The following is a 20,080-nucleotide window of genomic DNA, read 5'->3' as shown; positions in this document are numbered from 1 at the left end:
ACACAACAATCTATTATCTACGTCGTCACCCTCGATGCCGGTTGATAAAAACCGAGAACACTGAAACACGACCGTTTCCACAGAAGCAACATAATTTAAATTTCGATTTATTAACATGAAAAGTATCCAGAAACAAAAATAATACAAATGGATAAAGACAGTCTTGGCTCGGAACTCACAAAAGGTAATGGTTTAGTTCATGTTGTCGGAATTAAAAAAGGCTACATATTACAAGGGAACATGGGATTATACAATGCGTAAAGGTTGTTGTTGTTATTCTCTCAGTTTTATGAAGAACACAAAAAAAAAAGAAAACTTTTGTTTAGTTGATTTTCTCTACCTCTGTCACTTGTTCTCCTCCCTCTCAGAATCAGAGCAGACCAGAGGAAAAAAAAAGGCAAAGATTTTTGTTTGGTTTTGGTCTCCCAGGTAAAGAATTTACATGTAATCATTAGCCCCAGAGCTACCAGACCCGACTCCGACTGTTCTCTTGCTCATGTTAGCTCTCTGCACCAGCACAACCAATGCTTGCACCACTTCAGACATCGGTGGTCTAAACTCTGGCTCCGGCTGTCACAAAAAAAATACTATTAACATTCAGTTCTCTCATTCTCTCCATGTGCAGCAAACACACATTATGCAGTACCTGAACGCAAAGTGCGATAACATCTGCAAATCGAGATAAAGATTTAACAGGGTAAAGCCCTTTGAGAGCTGGATCAACCATTTTCCCCAATGCATCAATGTCATGAAGCTGAGGTGTTGCCCATCTCACCAATGACTGTTCAGATCTTGACCTTGTGCTGTAATCGAAAGGATATATTAGTACCTGTCAAATGGATTAGTACAAAAGGATATATATATCAGTACCTGTCGAATGGTTTTCTTCCGGTTAAAAGCTCAAGCATCACTACTCCAAAACTGTACACATCGCTCTTCAGAGAGTATTGGCCTGACATTGAAACTTCTGGTGCGCCGTATCCTTCATCGTTTTGGTTCAGTAGCTGCACAATGTATCAGAATAATAAGTAATGGAGAAACAGTAGAAACAGGAGATAGTGCTAGCATTCAGGTTTTCGGTGCGGGTTGGGTTTCTATTTTTTTTATAAAAGCCGAAGTGCAACCGCATTAGAAATGGTTCGGGTTTGGTTTGGTTTAAAGCCAAAAAACCGAAAAAACACCAAAACCCGAGTTAAACCTAGAAAAACCAAAAAAGTATTTGGGTAATTCGGGTTTTTAGATTTTTTTTTTATAAATTATAGATAAAAGAACTAAAAATTAGTATTTTTTATTATATTTTGAATATTCGGATATCCGTTTCGTTCTCGATTCGGTTCCGGTTTGATTTCAGTCTCTGTAGTTTAGAAAAATAGTAACCATTCAAGTTTTTGTAAATTTCAGTCCAGTTTTAGTTTCGATTTTTTCGTTTCGGTTCGGTTCGGATTTTTGGGTTACGGATAATATGCTAGCTGGAGACTTCTGTATATACCTCATTCGCAGTAGGGAGGAAGCTAGCGAGACCAGCGTCTGAGAGGTGAGGATTCAGCTCTGAGTCAAGTAAAATATTAGCTGATTTGATGTTCTTGTGGACTATAGATGGTGAACAAACTTCATGCAAGTACCTGCCACAACAACAACACTTTCCATCAGACTCTTTGCCATATAATGCGCAAAACAATGTCATTAAGTTGTCTAAAGACTTACTCCAATGCACGTGCAGTGCCAAGAGCGATCTTGACACGAGGGTTCCATATCAACGGCTTGCTTTCCTCTTCCGAAAGATGCAAAAAGTCATGCAACGAGCCGTTTCTATAAAACTCGTAGATCACCAAGTGCTGTCCATGTTCAGAACAGTAACCATCAAGCCTTGTCACATTCTCATGATCCAAACACGCAATTTTCGATACTATCTCGGTAAAATCATCAGCCGCCGTGTCAGTGGGAAGCGCAGACGAGTCTATCTTCTTCACAGCAAGTACCTATTAGATGATCAAAAACAAACAATATCTCAGTATCATTAAAAAATTGTAAAAAGATTAGTAATAAGAGTTTTTTAACAACCTTTCCATCATCAAACTGAGCTCTGTACACTCTTCCAAAAGTCCCTTCACCAAGAAGATCATCGACGCTGAAACTATTGGTAGCTATTTGAAGATCTGCAACCGTATAGGCCTTCACATTTGAAGGAAGGACAACAGCAGGTTTCTTTGTAACAATAGGCTTTCTCGGTGTTGAATCATCTTCATCAAAAGACTTGTGTCTCTCAGCTGGTGGAGGGCGTAGATTCATCGACAATGAAGTGTCTAGTTTCTTTGTCTCGACTAATGGTGGATTCTGTATAGCCTTATTCTCTGCAAACCACATGAATATAGAATTAAGAAAACTCATAAGAACACTTGATACATATGTACATTATGTTTACATATGATGTATAATATGTAGCTTATTACCTTGATGAAGGTCGTTTGAAGCGAGTGTGAAGGGTGGAGGTTGGTTAATGTTATCAGTCCTTTCAATGTCAGTGGACGCTGTCTTCTTTGATCTTCTCTTTTTGATCAAGAAGAAAGCTATGACTGCTGTTACAACTAACAATGAGATGACTATTCCTGCTATTCCACCAGCTCCAATCCCTGATTTGTTGGAATCATTACTGCTACTACTGCTGGAATCACCATTGTTACTGCTGGATCCACCTTTACCGGATTTAGGAGTTGGTGATCTATGGATTGGAGGTGTGCCAGGAGGTGGTGGAGGTGCAGGCCCGGAACTGAGTGGATTGCCATCTTTTCTGTTTCCAAAATTAGTGAGATAAAGAAAAAAAAAGTTTCAAGAAAATGGAAGAAACTAGTCAAGAACTTACTGCAAGTTAATGCCTTTCAAAGAATCAGGGATCCAGCCTGTGAACTGATTGTTTGCAATGTTCCTGAGGGGAGCAACAACATTCAAAATGATGGGTTTCTAAAAAAACGGATTAGAGATTAAGTTACTCACAAATTTTCGAGAGGAAGGGTGGCTAAGACATCAATGGTGCCTGAGAACTGATTGTTCTGAAGATAACTGTGGAAGTTCATTCAATTAGTACTAAGTGGTTCACTTTAAGTAAGTTCTTACAACACATGGAGACTACTTACATTGACTTTGCACTTGTAAGAGAGCTCATTGAGTTTGGAAGAGAGCCTGTGAGAGTATTAGAAGAAAGGTCCCTGGAAACACACATGGATTCGTTCATTAACTAATCAAATCACTTAACTAGTTTAACTCAGTCAAAGAAGAGGATCTTACAAGATAGAGAGAGAGGTGAGTTTGGTGAAGTCAATAGACAGCTGCTTAAGCTGGTTGTGAGCAAGATTGCTGAGGAAAACCAATGTTGGAGCTTTAAACAACCAAACTTCTCCAAGATAATGTCTGAAGATTAAATAATTGAACTTACAGGTACTTGAGAGGTGTCATTTGAGAAACAGAATACGGAGCAGATCCAGTGAACTGGTTACTAGCAAGATTCCTAACACACATTAAGAAACTTTATCAGCTTAAAACACGCACAAAGAAACTTGTCAAACACACAGAGAGAATCATTTAAACATACAATCTCTCCAGATTTGGAGGAAGCTGATACGGCAAGTCCCCTCCAAGGTTATTGTTGCTTAAGTCACTGCAGGTTTCACCAAACACAGTCCATAAGCTATGCCATTAATACAAACTTTGGAGCTTTGTAATAAAAGAAGATGAAGTCTTACAACTCAGTAACGGAAGTTAATTTATCAAGCGCGGAGCCTAGTGATCCAGAGAGGCCAAGACCTGATAACTTTCTGCAAGTAGATAAAAAAAAGAAACAAATGTATTCAGCATAGATTAACACAGTGATATACTATTAAATAATGATTACATTTGAGTAACTCTTGAGTCAGAGCATGTTACGCCTTTCCAGTTTTGTCCACAAGGATCACCTCCTGATGATGATGTCCACTGTGACAGCTGTCCTGGAGAGTTCATGGCGCTGAACATGTAGTTTAACGCCGAAGCTGCACATATAGAGAAACCATGAGGGAACTATTCAAATCATCTTGTTTCTTTTGTCGGTTCCGTGAAGTTAGATCCAATATTAGAGACTTAAAGTTTCAGGTCTAATTGAAGAAATGCTTTATGACAAGAAAGGAAACAAAATAGAAAGTTGGGTGGATAAAGGAGAAAAAGATTCGAGATTTGAGGTTTGGTAAGAACCCGTTTTGAAGAAAAGAACATAAACTTTATTTGAGTATTGGTAATGGAAAAAAAACCCAGAAACATAGATACAATTTACACAAACGAAGGATTAAAAAAAACCCATTGAAAGATCGAGACTTTTGAAGGAGAAGCAGAGAAGGAAACTCACTGTCAGATGCATCAGTGGCTGCAAGGATGAAACTTGGCTTCAACCCAACAATGCAGAGTATAAACAGAGCCAAACCCACCCGGTGATTCTCACTCATCTTCTTCTTCTTCCTCCTCCTTCCTCTCTCTCTCTCTCTCTAGAACCAGATGAGACAGAATAAAAACTTGAATTTGTAGGTTTTCAGACTTTTGTGTTCTGAGATGTTTATTATTAATAGATTATTATTATTGTTAAGCTTTAGATTTTATACTGTTGTTTCAGCCAGAAGACGAAGCTATCGAGTAAAGCTGGCAAGTAAGAATCCAAGAGCCATTGGAATAGCCTTCGTAGCATTTTCTTTTCTTTTTGTTTTTAATTAGTATTTAAGAGTAGTTTTTTTATCCCCTATATATTATTTGAGAAGTATTACAACATTTTTTTTGTAGTCATGTGTCATCACTAGAATGATTTTTTGAATTCTTAAAGAAATAGGTTGGTCCATCTAAATATATAATAAACTTTTTATTAAACTAACCATAAATACATTATTAATGTGCTTAATTATTTCCTTAAATAAAATTACGAAATTTTCTAATGTGGCTAAAGTATATATGATAATTAATGATTTTGAATAATAAAGATTTGATAAAAATAAGGGTGTCTTATATTATATTTGTTTAATTTTAAACTATTAAAATAAATTAAAAAACCATAGTAACCATATAATAAAAATTAAAAAATTTCTTTGTATGTTATATTTTGAATTTTTAAAAGCGATTATAATTACTAAAATTGTTAAAAATTTCACATTCAAATTTTGTGATCCATAGTTTACAATTTTTGTTATGACTTGATACAAATAATTAAAAAAATCATTAAGTTGAAATTTTCATTTAATAAATATTAAAAGTAAAAGATATATATATATATATCATTTTAAATTAAATTATATGACCATATAAAAATATATAAATATTTTAATTTTGAAATTTACTGTGAATAATTTGTTTTTGATAAAAAAATTGAAAAAATATTGATAACTCAATTTTTAAAAATATTATAAATCACTTAAACTATTAATCTCACAGTGAAAATTTGTTATCAGTAATTTAATTTTTTTTGCTATAACACATACAAATGATAAAAAAAAAATATGAGCAAAAATTAACATTTAATAAATATTAAAATATATTATATATGTTACTATCATTTAAATTTAATTATATACCATATCAAATAGAAAAAATATTTTTTGGATTAATCAAATTTATTTATATGTTCTCACCAATTTAATTATATAAGTAATAGTTACCGTTATTTTAATTATTCAATATATAATTTTTATTTTCATAATATGTTAGAAACATATAATGAATAAAAAATTATATATATAATATTCATTCCGCGCAAAGTGCGGATCTTAACCTAGTTTTACTAGTAATACACTTATCAGTAGTTTAGATTTTTTATTAGAACATTTGATCATGGTTATGTTCTGACGCATTGTCATTTTTGGGTTTTTATGCAGTTGTCTCATATTCCCACAAATAAAGGAAAATAAAAATAAAAATAATAACTAGAAGTAGTTTTCATAAGGCCTACGCGCTTTTAAAATTTGTATTTTCTTGTATTTTAATTTATTTTCTAGCTTGTAACATTTCTTCCTGCGAGTAAAACGAAGCTTTCATATATGTATAGATTTACTTTGAAGATTGGTTATGATGGCAGGGTCTTTCCATCATTGCTTTGAAGAATTAGTTACTTTCCCTTCACATGATCACATCTAAGTGGGGATTTAAAAAAACGAAACTGAGTAAAATGTGAAAGAGGTAATTCATGTGGGTGAATATGAGTTAAATCATGCATTAATGCCGCAATTATAGGTATACACTGTGTTAAATAAACTCATCTTAAACAAATTCACGAGGTTCTTGTAGCATATATGAACTTTTTTAAAATATAATTATAATGATTAAGATTAACATCCAAAAACGTCATTCATATTATTTGTATATATGCCAATCATTTTTAGTAAATTTTAAAATTGTTGTCATACAAAAAGTAACATCAGAGGATAATCAATAATTTAGTTAAGATTATCCCAATAAAACTGAAATAATAATCTGGTATAAAAACGTGTCAATCGGTCACTCTACGTGGTTTACCTCTCACCCCCTTAGTAATGTCTTCGTTGAAGTCTTCTTCGCGTATAACGTTCGTTTTCTTGATTTTACTTCGCTCTTTGTAAATTACATATTTGACCGGCCAACAATATACGTGTTTGTGGTATTAGTTTTTAAATACACCACGAGACAAATATACATAACACATATATGATAAAGGGCTTGGATTTTACCATTTTGGTTTATAATAGTAATGCAAAGCTATATTTTGATACAAACCTAATGGTGACATGTATTTAAAAAAAAAATCACTCTAAATAATAGAGTAGTAAATTAGGTATTTAGATAGCTAAAACTCCTACACTTGAAATCCCGTGAACATAAATTTTTCTTACTCTCCTACATAAATTGGATAAAGGTTTCTAAATATTAAATTTACAAACATGCTTACAGTTAGTTTCAAAAAAAAACATGCTTACAGTTACCATTATTGTATTTGTAGAATAGATCAATTGCTCGAAGCCAAGCGTGTGCCAGCAAGAATGGATGACGCGGACGGTATATATGTTATATAACGAAAGATATGATGTATCTCTCCGGCAATTTTGGTTTCTTGATCAAATTATTCATCAAATGAAAACAGATGTTAAGAAAACATTAGATAAAACAAAACACAAGCTTCTTTGAAGCCTGACGTCTATCTACAAAAGTACAAATATTCGTCCGGTGACAACAACAATCTCATCGAGCTAATATTTATTGCTATTACAGTTTCGTTTTCGTTTGTCTCATTGGTAATTATTCGAGTTCGTTAGCTATAAATTTCGTAAGATTGTATCGTGGAGTTGGTATTAGGTATATTTTAATTTTTTTATTGACACTTGACGCGGACTACATGTTCAATAAATACAAAGTTGTTAGACAAAGAAAAATAAGAAGTTCGAATCTATACACAAAACAATTTACATTTATTAGCTCCTAACCAAGCATTTCAGAAATCATCAATCAAGCCGTTGAACTACTAGACCATGTGATACGATAATTGACTAGACTACGCGTAATGTGGTGCCGTTTATTTGTTTGCCGACAAACTACGTGTTGATTTTCTTGCAAAAGCTAGACGACCGTTATTTTGGTAGGTCCACTGGAGGATAGCTATTTGCTTCCATAACAATATAACATGGTCCTGGTGCGTGTTAGTGTGTATTTTGTGTATGCTTTCTTATTTATCTATTTACCAATATCCTTGAATAAAGGATGGTGTATGCTTTAATGGTTTACATTAAAGATATTGTTTCAATCATGAAATTTAAAGTAACATGGCAATTAATATATAGATCATCCTACTACAAACCCTTTATATGTAGACTCTCAATTCTATAGATTATTCGTAAGTTCGTAACGTTCACAAACTTGGTCGATATATTTTTCATACGTATTTTATGCCCTTTATCATGTTATTCCTTTGGAGTCTATGACTCTGTATTTGTATAGGTTTTTGTGCTATATAGTGACCGAATAATATATTTCTTTTGGTTTAAATAAATAAAGTATTGAAATTAAGTTATTCCATCACTAATTTCTTGGAATATGAAATAAGCCACTTGTTAACAAGAGTCCACCGAAAATTCTCATAGAAAGAAACATTACAAATAGTATTTACTGAAAAACAAAGCATTGGTTTTGATGACCTATAATTTAGAAATACATATTAGTTATTTACTCTTCTGAGAAAAATGAAACACATTACAAGAAAAAAAATGCTTTGCGTGTTGGAGAGTATACTTTCTTTCGGAATAAATAGGATTCAGAACTGACAGTAGAAAGAACCGACGTGTTGCGTGCATGTCAAGAGAGCAAAAAATTATTTGTACCAGACCATCTTACAAGCCTTGCATTAAATGATATAAAACGTGTTTTTAGTCTATCTATACTGAGAGTTGCGAGAGCCGCTTTTAACCGACTGGTCCTTACTCCTTACATAGGATGAAGTCCTTGTATATTTAAATTCATGCCTGTTTATATTACAACGATCGTTATCATATATTCACATTTACCATGCCAAACCAATATAATCCTATTCCTATAATAACTACAACATAAACGCAGATTTCCAAATGATAGGGGTTTATGAGATTCGACATTTACTCCAACAAGAGTTATGTGGATTATTAGAAACCGATTTTAATCATATTTATGTACAAACTTAACTGAAACATTGGTTTTCACTTTTGAAGTAAGGTGTGAGAAAGAAATGCAACATTTGCAAAATATGGGTAAGAAAGAGCGGGAACTAAAAGACGTGTAGGATTGTTGGGTCGTTTAGGACAAGAGGCCCACTTTCTCAACACCTACACACGCACGCATACGAAATTTTATTGAGCTATTGTGTCGAAGGCCCACTTTCTAAACACCAACACGTGCCTTCGTTTATCCGAATTTGTCACGTTAAACCTTTTCTTTTTCTCTTGCATTAGCCATTTTAGATGGAATAATAGTTGCGAGAAATATAAAAATCGATGAATAGACAAAAAAAAAAGATGATGGACCGGATTATGACATTCAGATGTACCTTATTTGAAGAGTGTTAGAGTGCTCTGTTTATGGAATAAGTCCTGGCTGAACCGGAACTCGGTTTATGGAATAAGTTCTGGCTGAACCGGAACACGGCCAAAATGTTGTTAGTAAAATAAAATCAGATGAGTTATGTGTTGTTTAATTTTGAGCTTGAGCAAATACAACAATCTAAATAGACAAAGATCAAAAAGGTTGTGTTTATTCTTTTTTTTTTATTCTCGCATTGTTTAACAACCTGAGGCAAAAGTCAAAGAAGAAGATCTTATGATATATATGAAACCAAAACAGACTTTTTGGTAAAAATGAAACTAAACCCAAAACTTCCACAAGACTTCATAGTAGGAACTCATTTGCTCACATAACATCATCATCATTGGCCTCTTTCTCCATATGTTCCAGAAATAAAAAAAAACTCCGCCAGCACAATCGGCGGATAAAGTCTATCTCTCTTTTAATTGATGCAAAATAACCCATGAAAACTAAACAAAAAAACCCAAAATATTTTAGGTTTAAAAAAACAAGATTTTACAGGGTCTTGCACCAAAAGAATAAAGAGAATAAAAAGTTCTATGGAGAGGGATGACGCCATGCAGCCACCAGCACATACAGAGAGCTTCAACATCAATGGAGCTTCAAGAAAAAGAGATGGGAGAGGAGGAAAATATATATACATATTTAGTTATATGTAGATGTTAATTTGAAGGAGAACTCAAATGACTCTCTCTCTCTATTCATCACCATGGATGTACCAGCAGCAAAGCATGGTGGCGCAACGGCGGAGAATATAGAGACGAGCTCGTTGTTCCTTCACCAAGGAAACACATTTGCTTGTAAAGGCATGACCTTTATTGAACTTTATCTTGAATTCTGCCATGAGTTGATAACTATGGTTTTTATATTAGTGTGATCAAAGATCGAGACTTTGTTTTTTTTTTAGTTTAGGGTTGAGACTTTGGTTGCCCAAAAAAAAACCCTTTGCGGGTGATGGAAGAGAGAGAGAGAGAGCAGATGAAAAAATTATGATGAAGTAGAGAAGGATTTGAAGACCTTATATAGAGAAAAATAAATAAATAAAAAGGTATTGCAGAAAAAAGGAAAGTTAATTAAGAGGAGATGAAAATATGGGCTTATTTTTTTTGGTTAATTGGCACTGAAATATGCATGGTTCGCTTTGAATTCTCCAAGGGAGTATACTTTCATGAAATCATAACTTTGAACATAAAAATTGTTATTCTGTCATTTCTAGTCTATTATATTATCGGTTGGAAAATAAGAAATTCTTAAAATACTACATTTTCACTTTGTACATATATCGTAGAAACTTCCGTTAAAAAATTGTTTAGTTATAACTTATATGTAAGAAACGCAGTAAGCACAGCTAGCTGTTGATTAATAATTTGTTATCCCCTAAATGAAATTATTTAATGTAACTTGACATTATTGTTTAATAGGCTTCAACACAATCTAAAAGAAAGAGTATAAAAGGGAGAAAGGTGAGCATGAAAAAAGGAGAGTTGTTGAAAGGAGACAAAACATTGAGATTGAGTTTCGGGGAACATGCAACCGGCAATCTTATATTTTGCCTTCTCCACTTGAGCAGGTTTGTTTGGTTCGCTTCTCTTTTTTTATAATCTCAACTTATCTCCAAGAGCATATCAAATGATCGAATCAAAATGGATCAAAAATTATTTTGTTAAACAAAATTATATAAAAATATTTTTTTTTCAATCTCAATAACTGCATTCGTTTTGCTATGGATTGTGCCAACCTATTTTGTTTTTGTTAATTGGGGTATATGGAGCAAAACCAACAATTTTCCATGAAAGCAATACCGACAACTAATTTGGTCCTAGTTTAAAAAGATAAAATTTAACACATACTTCTTTTATATTTGTGTAACCAAGTAGTAACAATTTTGTTTGTGGCAGAAATTAAATATACGACGAGTTTACGATTTTATTCCAACCTAATTTCAATGATGAAAATTCCGGAAGAGTAATAATCTATTCCCATTTAAGTTTTTGTATATTCAATGGACTTTATATGAACACTTCTTCTTTTCATTAATTGTATGGAATTTGGTGTTAATATAAGTAATTTAAACAAGAAAAGAACTTAAGCATGATTAAGTTAAGATAAAAGCTAGCAAAATTATATTTATAAATGAGTTTTATTTAGTTTGTTAACTTGGTAAGTGTTAATACTATTAAAAGGGAAGAAGTCTGAAAAAATCTTCTTATAAAAGTTGTTTGGACCCTTTCATTTAATTCATTATTTTTTGGTCTTACCTTAAATTTATACTAACAATATGTTACCATATATTTCTCTAACAATAATTTAGTCAAATCTTTTATTTATTTAAAACTCACTCATAAATCCTAATCATTACTATTATTATATTTATCATTTTGATTTTTAATCGTAAAAGCATTGAAACTAATGTTTTATATTATCACTTTTATCATATAATATATGATTTAAAGCAAGATAAATTACAAGACATATATGTGTACCTTCTAACTTCCTCTTTCGTTTATAATAAAGTAATCATATCATATATAAATTTTCCTACTAAAATCTCATATCATATACTAAACTTTCAACTGTCTATAGTTTGATAATATTTTCATATTTAAAAATGATTTTTCTGAATATTCATGTTACCTTCACAAAAATGAAGAAATTCATTGGTTCTATTAAAGCTAACCCGACTTCACGATATCAGTATTGATTATTCAAGATTTTAAGAATTATTTGTTTAGATATTATACTTTTATATACTTTTCACTTAAAACGAATCAATACTATTAAAAGGAAAAGAGTTTTAAAAAATCTAATATAAAAAATTTATTGGAGTTATATATAACTATTTATTATTTTTCTGATAATACATTAATCATTCTAAACATACAATATTTTAAATATTTTAAACATATCTTAATATTATTTCTTATGATACCTTTACTCAGAAAAATATTTCATCAACCATTTTTTTGTACAATAACGTTAAAAATATATATCAAAAGGTTGTTGGACCTGATATGGACGTAATGGGTCCACATCTGTTCGGGTATTTAAAATCCTAAAAGAATTCGAAATATATAAAAATCTGAAAAATATCTGAAACACGAAAAGTATTTGAAACTCCAAACAAATACTAAAAAAATTCAATACCTAAAAATTAAAAATCTTATTCAAAATCTGACACGATGAACTGAAAAATACCCAAAATTTTATCCACATATCCAATTTTTTTTTTAATTTGAAAAATTTACCTGAAATCAAAACTCTAATCGTAAACCAAAAACTTAAAAACAATATCCATAATACCGGAAACATATTCGAAATATCCATATATACCTAATAAACACATATTTTTGATCGGGTCTAGGATAAGACCCGGACTCAAACAATGACATGCGGGTCAAAAAAACCCAATAGGTTATCTTCTCTGGACCTGAACTAAACCTATAATTTTGGGTCAGTTCGGTTTCTTTTTTTTATCCGGATATAATTCTCATGTCGAAAAGAAACTTACGTAAAAATGTACATATAAAATCTCAAATAAACTAATTTGTAGATTATATAGTTATTAAAAATTATATTTTTCAATATAATAAAACTTTGTATTATAATATAATCCAACAACCCCGCGCTTTTCAAGCGCGGGTCAAAATCTAGTTAATTTTTAAACCGGTAGCAAAACAAACATGAACTATAATATTTTCTACATTATGGTCGGTCCATCCACATTTCAGCTCGGGTTTAAAAACATTATCTTTAACCATATTAATTATCATAACTAAAATATGCAAAACACAATATCTGTAATCGAGATCGTGACTGTTCCCCTTTCTCTACCTTTTGCTGCCGTTTTACAGCTAGTAGAACAAAATCATCCATCTTGATCTCTTCCTCATTTTTCTAGTCGTTTCTTCGTCACTTCGTGTATCAATTTACGGATCACAACAGATTTGCATCACATTCAAATCCTCATCAATCATACATGTTAAGATATGAAGACTTCAATAAATGTTTTTGTGTGAGTCTAAAAGATTCTAAGCCCAACCAGAATCAGAAATCTTTATTATGTTGTTCGTATAACCAAACCAATATTCCCACATTCCAACAAATTGAAGGATATAATTGAGATCCTAGTCAATTGCATTGAGATATAATCGTCTTAACAGTAAAGCCCAATTTTAACAACGTGCACTCTCGTTTTTAATACGATGGGTCTTAGACCTATTTGGACTAACCATTTTGTTTAACGTCCCTACATTCAACTTATATTATTTTGATGTTTTCAAAGTGGCAATTGGCAAAGGTGCAATGCAATTGATTTACGAAGTTTTTTATTTTTTTTTATTTACGAAGTTAGATATATCCCCTCAGTAAACCTTACCTAAATTATTATCTAATTGTTGTTTTCAGGATTCGTAAACTCTTAATTGTAAGAGTGTATAGTTCTTTTATTGATCTTGAGTATTAGTTCTGTAAACTCTTGTTAGTTAGAGAGTAATAGTTACTTTAGATCTTGTTTGTAAGAGAGTTTTAGAGAGTAATAGTTTCTGTAGATCTTGTTTGTAAGAGAGTAATAGTTTCTGTAAACTCCAGCTGACCACTCTGGTGTTATGAACCTTGCAACGTGTCGTCTCTGAGATCGGAGAACGAACCACTTTCCACCAGCCGTCATACCTCTCTTGGAAGATCTCACCCCCATAGAGGAAAGTAATTCTATGGTGGAGGAGGTTTCTCACCGAGTCACGTACCGTGTACAATTGCGTCCACATTTAGCTAGAAGTAGTTATATAACTAAATAAAAACCTAACTAGAGACATAAATATATAAATAACGTACACACGACGACAATAACCTAATTTTTTGGTTTAAGACAGTAACCTAATTGCACTCTAGAAGTAAAATAATCAACACACGACGGGACACGCACATCCTGAAACGTCCATAAATTATAAGTATGCTTATTTAAGGTTAGTACTTATCAATATGACAATAACCTAATTGCACTCTAGAAGTCAAATAACCAACGCTTGTGGTTGACTAATTCAGTAATGTAAATCGGCTTTATGTGTGGTTTGAATTAGAAACTGGCTTCCAATCTTCTTTTTCTTTTTTTTTTTGCTCAACAACAACTTTATATTCTCCAAAATCATTGTCTTACAACTGGCTTATCAGCCTCTAAACACAAATTCAACCACAAAGGCACCATAGAATATAATTTAGGGACAAAGAACGTAAACGTAGTAGTCTCCTTCGCTATTCTATCTGCTGACTTATTACCACTTCGAGGATAGTAAACCACTTCAAATCCTCCATTCGATGACAGTGACGTTGAGATATCTTGTATTATGGGTGCAATCACTGGCCAGATTTCTTCTTCACCGTTTAGCATGTTTGCCAACAGTAATGAATCTGTCTCTATAGATACTCTGTTATACCCAAAACCCAACAGTGTCTGGATAGCCCATCTAATAGCTTCTGCTTCAGTCTCTAGCGCTGATCTCATCACTGCCATCTTTTTTGCCCCCGCCCACAGTAGCGTTCCTTGGTGATCCCGTAACAGCCAGCCTACACCTCCTACTCCCGTCTCCTTTGACCATGCTCCATCAGTATTGCACTTCAGAGTCATAGGGGCCGGTGGGATCCATCGCTTATCAGGACTCACTACTGCAGGCTCCTTAGCCACCTCTTCTTGTACCTCTATTCTGCTCTTCCAGTCCATCACATCCTCCCATGCCTTCCTCACCGTTATGTGAGCTGGAAAGTCTCTCCCCCTAAATACAAATTCATTTCTGTTCTTCCATAATCTCCATAACAGCCATGGCACGAATTCTTCATCTACTTCTTCGGTTGGGTACTTCGTTTTTTGATTCAAGACCCAATACAAATTAGCAAATAGAGAATCTGACCACCTACCTTCTGGGGGGATGTGAACGTGTGCTACTGCCCATACTAGCCTAGCATAGGGACATTGAAAGAGCAAATGGTTAATGCTCTCCGCTACACCATCGCACCTGCTGCACCTTTTATCTTTACCAATGTGCCTATACACCATATTTGCAGCCACTGGTAGAGCATTATTGAGACATCTCCACAGGAAATGCTTGATCTTTGGACTGGACTGCAGCTTCCACACCTGCTGATAGAAGCTATCAAGACTCGGTTGCAGCACTTCACTCTGTTCTTTGTCCACTGAGACTACACTAGTTTGGACCCAATAACCAGATTTAACAGTATAATGTCCTGTCTTTGTATAGTCCCAGACATAAGTATCTTTGCTGTTCTTCCCCGCTGGCCGAATCTCCAAGATCTTGTTTCGTATCTCCTCTGTGAACATACCGTCGAGCTTCTCATAGTTCCACTCCCTTCCACTACTGCTCAGTAATTCACTAACTCTCATGTCTTCCGACAGTCTACCATGACCCTGGTTTTCGACCCACTTCATCGACTGGATCATTGTCGCTGGTGTTGCACCGAGCCATCTCTCCTGCCATAGCTTGGTATCTTTTCCATTTCCAATCACCACCCGAGCTCCTTGTTGTATCAGTTTCTGAGCTGCATGAATGCTTCTCCAAGCGTATGATGGTCTGGATCCTAGCGTGGCGTTAAGAGGATCCGAGTTCTTAAAGTACCTACTTTTGAAGATTTTGGCCATTAGTGAGGTGGGATTCTTGATCATTCGCCATAATTGTTTTCCTAACAGAGCCAGGTTGTAAGCCTCCAGGTCCTTGAAGCCAAGACCTCCGCATGTTTTTGGTTTACATAAGCTTTCCCAACTCTTCCAGCGCATCCCTCTCGATTCATTTCCGTTTCTCCACCAAAATTCCGATATTAAGGCCATAATCTGCTTGATTGTAGTTTTTGGTAGGAGAAAGCATGCCATTGTGTAAGTAGGTAGGGCCATTGCCACTGCTTTAAGGAGGACTTCCTTGCCTCCCGGAGATAGAAATTTTGTTTGCCACCCATGAACCCGCTGACTCAAGTTTTCCTTAAGGTAGCTCAGTATAGATACTTTGGATCCGCTGAAAGTTTCTGGAAGACCCAAGTAGAGGCCGTCTCCTCCTATCGTTTCTATACCCAGCTTCTGTAGGATTTCCTCTCTTCTGCCCCTTGGAATGTTTTTCCCAAAATACACACTGGATTTCTGGTAATTGATCCTCTGCCCTGATGCCATACTGTAGGTTTGAAGGATCTGTGATATCTGCTCTAGCTCCTCTTCTGTTCCCGTGCAGTACATCATGCTATCATCAGCAAACAACAGTTGTGTAACCGGCGGGGCTCGTCTTGCCACTCTCAAGCCTGATATCTTCCTCATTTGCTCTGCACGCTGCAGCATTTGTACTAGAACCTCCGTACACATCACAAACAGATATGGACAAAGGGGGTCGCCTTGTCGCAAACCTCGTGTTGGAGTTATTCTTCCAAAAGGTGATCCATTTATTAGTACCTGATAGCGTACTGATCTCACGCAACTCATGATGAGGCCCCTCCACGCTTCTGAAAAGCCCACCGCCTTCATTGCTTTGTCCAGAAATGCCCATTCAACTCGGTCGTATGCTTTAGATATATCCGTCTTTATGGCAATGTATTCTGAAGAGCATTTGTTATCTGAACTTAGGGCATGGAGGAGTTCATGCGCGACGAGAATGTTGTCTGAAATGAGGCGTCCTTCAACAAACGCTGCTTGCGTTTCAGAGATAATGTGAGGTAGGACACTCTTCATTCTTCTTGCCATCAGCTTGGATATGACTTTATAAGCCACATTACATAGGCTGATGGGCCGGTATTCACACATTCTCTTAGCATTTAGCGTTTTGGGGATCAGGCATATGTTGGTGTTGTTGATGTCTGCTTCAAGCTCTCCAGTTTGAAAGAACTTTTGTACCATCGCCGTCACCTCCGTGCCACTAGTTTCCCAGAACTGCTGGAAAAAGTAGCCATTTAGTCCATCAGGTCTTGGGCATTTGCTTGGATTAATGTCGAAGACCGCTTTTTTCACCTCCTCCAAAGAAACCGGTCTCATCAGATTGTTGTTCTGCTCAGTTGTGATTTTCCCATTCATCTCATTCCATTCCACTGAGTCCAACCCTACGTCTTCCGATGAGAACAGAGACTTGAAGTATTTCTCTGCTACTCTCCCCAAATCTCCATCTGCAAACCATTCCTTTCCTTCATCGTCCACCAAGCTCTTAATACGGTTTTGTGCTCTTCTGTTCTTGGTTACTGCATGAAAAAACTTAGTGTTCCAGCCAGTTGAGCCTGCTTTTTTGCATCCAGAAAATCTCTTCATTGTGTGGGCTTCCAATCTTCTTTTTGCTTCCAATCTTCTTTTTCAAATGGGCTTTATGTGTGGTTTGATTTAGAAACTCGCTTCCAAACTTCTTTTTCAAGGGGTCTATATATAAAAGGGATGTTTGTTTCACCATATGTGAAAGTATTGTTTGTTTAGAATTAAAATTGTGATTCATCTGAATAGATCATTGATCTAAACTAAATTGAACCATTTAAATGGAGATTATTTTATCAAAATGGTATAATTTCTATTATACTTTTGATATAATTCACAAAGTACAAACCTAAACCTAATAACATTTTATCACTCAATAAAAAATGATAAACCCGCAAAAGTACATTTTTCTACTAAAACCACAAAACATATATTCTCACCGAGACCATACAAATATATTTTCCCACTAAAATCACAACACATATTTCACCAAAAACACAAAACACATTTTCCTCTCCAAAACGCAAAAACGCATTTTTCGCTAAAAACGCAAAAACACATTTTCCCAAGAAAATCGCAAAAAATCATTTTCCGAACAAAACCACAAAAACACATTTTCCCAATAAAATGCGAAAAATGCATTTTTTCTGGCTAAAACGCAAAATACATTTTTCCGCCAAAAAAGTAAAAATACATTTTTCACCAAAACACATTTTCTCGCCAAAAATGCAAAAACACATTTTCCCGCCAAAAATGTTAAAAAACACATTTTTGCCAAAAACACAGAAACACATTTACCCGCTAAAACCGCAAAAGGGCATTTTCCGCCAAAACCCAAAAACACATTTTCCAAAGAAAAAACGTAAAATCACATTATCTTGCCAAAGCGCAAAACACATTTTCCCGCCAAAAAGAGTAAAAATGCATTTTTCACCAAAAACACAAAAACACATTTTCTCGCCAAAAAATGCAAAAATGCATTTTCTCGCCAAAAATGCAATAATGCATTTTCTCGCCAAAAATGCAAAAATGCATTTTCTCGCCAAAAATGCAAAAACACATTTTTTCGCCAAAAATGCAAAAATGCATTTTCCCTAAAAACACAAAAAAAAAACATATTTTCCCCCTAAAACCGCAAAAGAGCATTTGCCACCAAAACCCAAAAACGCATTTTCCAGACAAAAACTCAAAAGCACATTTTCTTGCCAAAAATGCAAAAACATATTTTGCCGCCAAAAATGTAAAATCGTAGTTTCCCGCCAAAACCGCAAAATAGTATTTTCTTGACAAAAACGCGAAAACACATTTTTTCGCAAAAAAAAAACGTAAAACGCAAAAACGTATTTCATGCAAAAAGTGTAAAAACACATTTTTCCATCAAAAACGCAAAAATGTATTTTCCCGTCAAAAACACATTTTCCGCCAAAATTGCAAAAGCGCATTTTCTCGCCATAACCGCAAAAGCGTATTTTCCTGCCAAAACCGCAAAAGCGTATTTTCCTGCCAAAACCGCAAAAGCGCATTTTCTCCGCTAAAAACGTAAAATTGTACTTTTCCGCCAAAATCACAAAACATTTTTTTCGCCAAAACCTCAAAAACATGTTTTCACACTAAAACTAAAACTAAAATACTTTTTCCTAACAAACTCACAAAATTATTTTTCCTCGTTATAACTGCAACATCAAATTTCTGACCAAAATTGTGAATATGTATTTTTCTCCTCTAAAACCATATTTTAGAATAATTATATTTTAGATGATTAATAATAATTAATATAGTGAAACAAAATAATATATGATTAAATCTAAACAATGGTATTTTTGTAATTTGTTTACTAAATTTATATGAATAAAAATGAAAATAAACATAAATCCATTTAGATGATTCATATAGACCATGTGAATGGACAAACAAAGAATTTAACAAAATCATATAAATGAATGGAGATGACAGATAGTGAAACAAACAGCGTTATAATTGTTATGAATATTATAGTGTCTTTTATTCACATTTGATTCCTAACCACTTCGGTCTAATATCTCTAATTTAGAAGTTGTATCACATTTGTTAAAGAAAAAACTATGGAATTAACATTAGCGAGAAAAAGCTTAGTATCAGTTACTTTTTATTCCATTTTCCCTTTGATCAAACAGGTTTTTATAAGTGTGCCTTCCTGTATATGTGTTCTTTTCTTTTACTGCTTACATGTATCAAATCTGCTAGTCTATAGGAAGAGATGACTGAAAGAGACGGGTAAAACAGACACAAGGAATGTGAAATTACTTTTTCTATGATAAATATGTATTTTTAGGGGAAAAATAAATAGAGTTTCGAGATAACTATAACTGGAATTGTAAGCTGATTGATTCACATAATAATATACAATCCTAAATGGGTATTTGACTCAATACGCTTTTGCGAATTTTTGTTTCTTTTTTTCGAGTTGGTTTGCGTTCGTTCTAACACAATTCATAATAGTACAGACAAAACAACCGCTCAATCATTCAATATTTTCAAGCTATGATTATGATGCCCAGTCTCAGTTTAGGTGACTGTATTGTTTTGTTTACCCTAATCTTTCATTGATCTAAATTTGGAATTGCGTACCAGATATTACTAGACTTTTGATATTTGTTTAGATTAAAGTGATAAATAAAAATGCTATATAGGGTGTTTACTAAATTGAGTTGTCTTCATTCATAAAATTTCCGGTTTTCAAACATATATGACTGTTAATTTTCTTTTTCTAACTAACAAAATTCATTCACACGGAGTATTTTT

General features: G+C 34.0%; 2 protein-coding genes across 2 annotated transcripts; both read right to left on the bottom strand.

Moving 5' to 3' along the window:
- Positions 1-171: 171 nt before the first annotated feature.
- Positions 172-4,699, bottom strand: LOC103842103 (protein STRUBBELIG-RECEPTOR FAMILY 7). The gene is made up of 16 exons (XM_009118721.3): positions 4,373-4,699; positions 3,887-4,022; positions 3,738-3,809; positions 3,587-3,652; positions 3,431-3,502; positions 3,283-3,351; positions 3,132-3,203; positions 2,992-3,057; positions 2,861-2,923; positions 2,451-2,788; positions 2,062-2,351; positions 1,705-1,979; positions 1,490-1,622; positions 871-1,004; positions 647-803; positions 172-570 (listed from the first exon to the last, which is right to left on the bottom strand). The coding sequence occupies exons 1-16, from the start codon at positions 4,467-4,469 to the stop codon at positions 439-441; spliced, it is 2,172 nt and encodes a 723-aa protein (XP_009116969.1). The 5' UTR covers positions 4,470-4,699; the 3' UTR covers positions 172-438.
- A 4,533-nt stretch (positions 4,700-9,232) lies between these two features.
- LOC103842094 lies at positions 9,233-11,460 on the bottom strand. Its single transcript, XM_033287088.1, has one exon. It carries the CDS (start codon positions 9,923-9,925, stop codon positions 9,779-9,781), a length of 147 nt encoding a protein of 48 aa, XP_033142979.1. The 5' UTR covers positions 9,926-11,460; the 3' UTR covers positions 9,233-9,778.
- Between the last annotated feature and the right edge of the window lie 8,620 nt (positions 11,461-20,080).

This window comes from Brassica rapa, chromosome A01 (genome assembly GCF_000309985.2).
Source record: "Brassica rapa cultivar Chiifu-401-42 chromosome A01, CAAS_Brap_v3.01, whole genome shotgun sequence".
Lineage (NCBI taxonomy): Eukaryota > Viridiplantae > Streptophyta > Magnoliopsida > Brassicales > Brassicaceae > Brassica > Brassica rapa.
The sequence above is the reverse complement of the archived record's forward strand: the minus strand, read 5'-3'. Positions and strand labels throughout refer to the sequence as shown.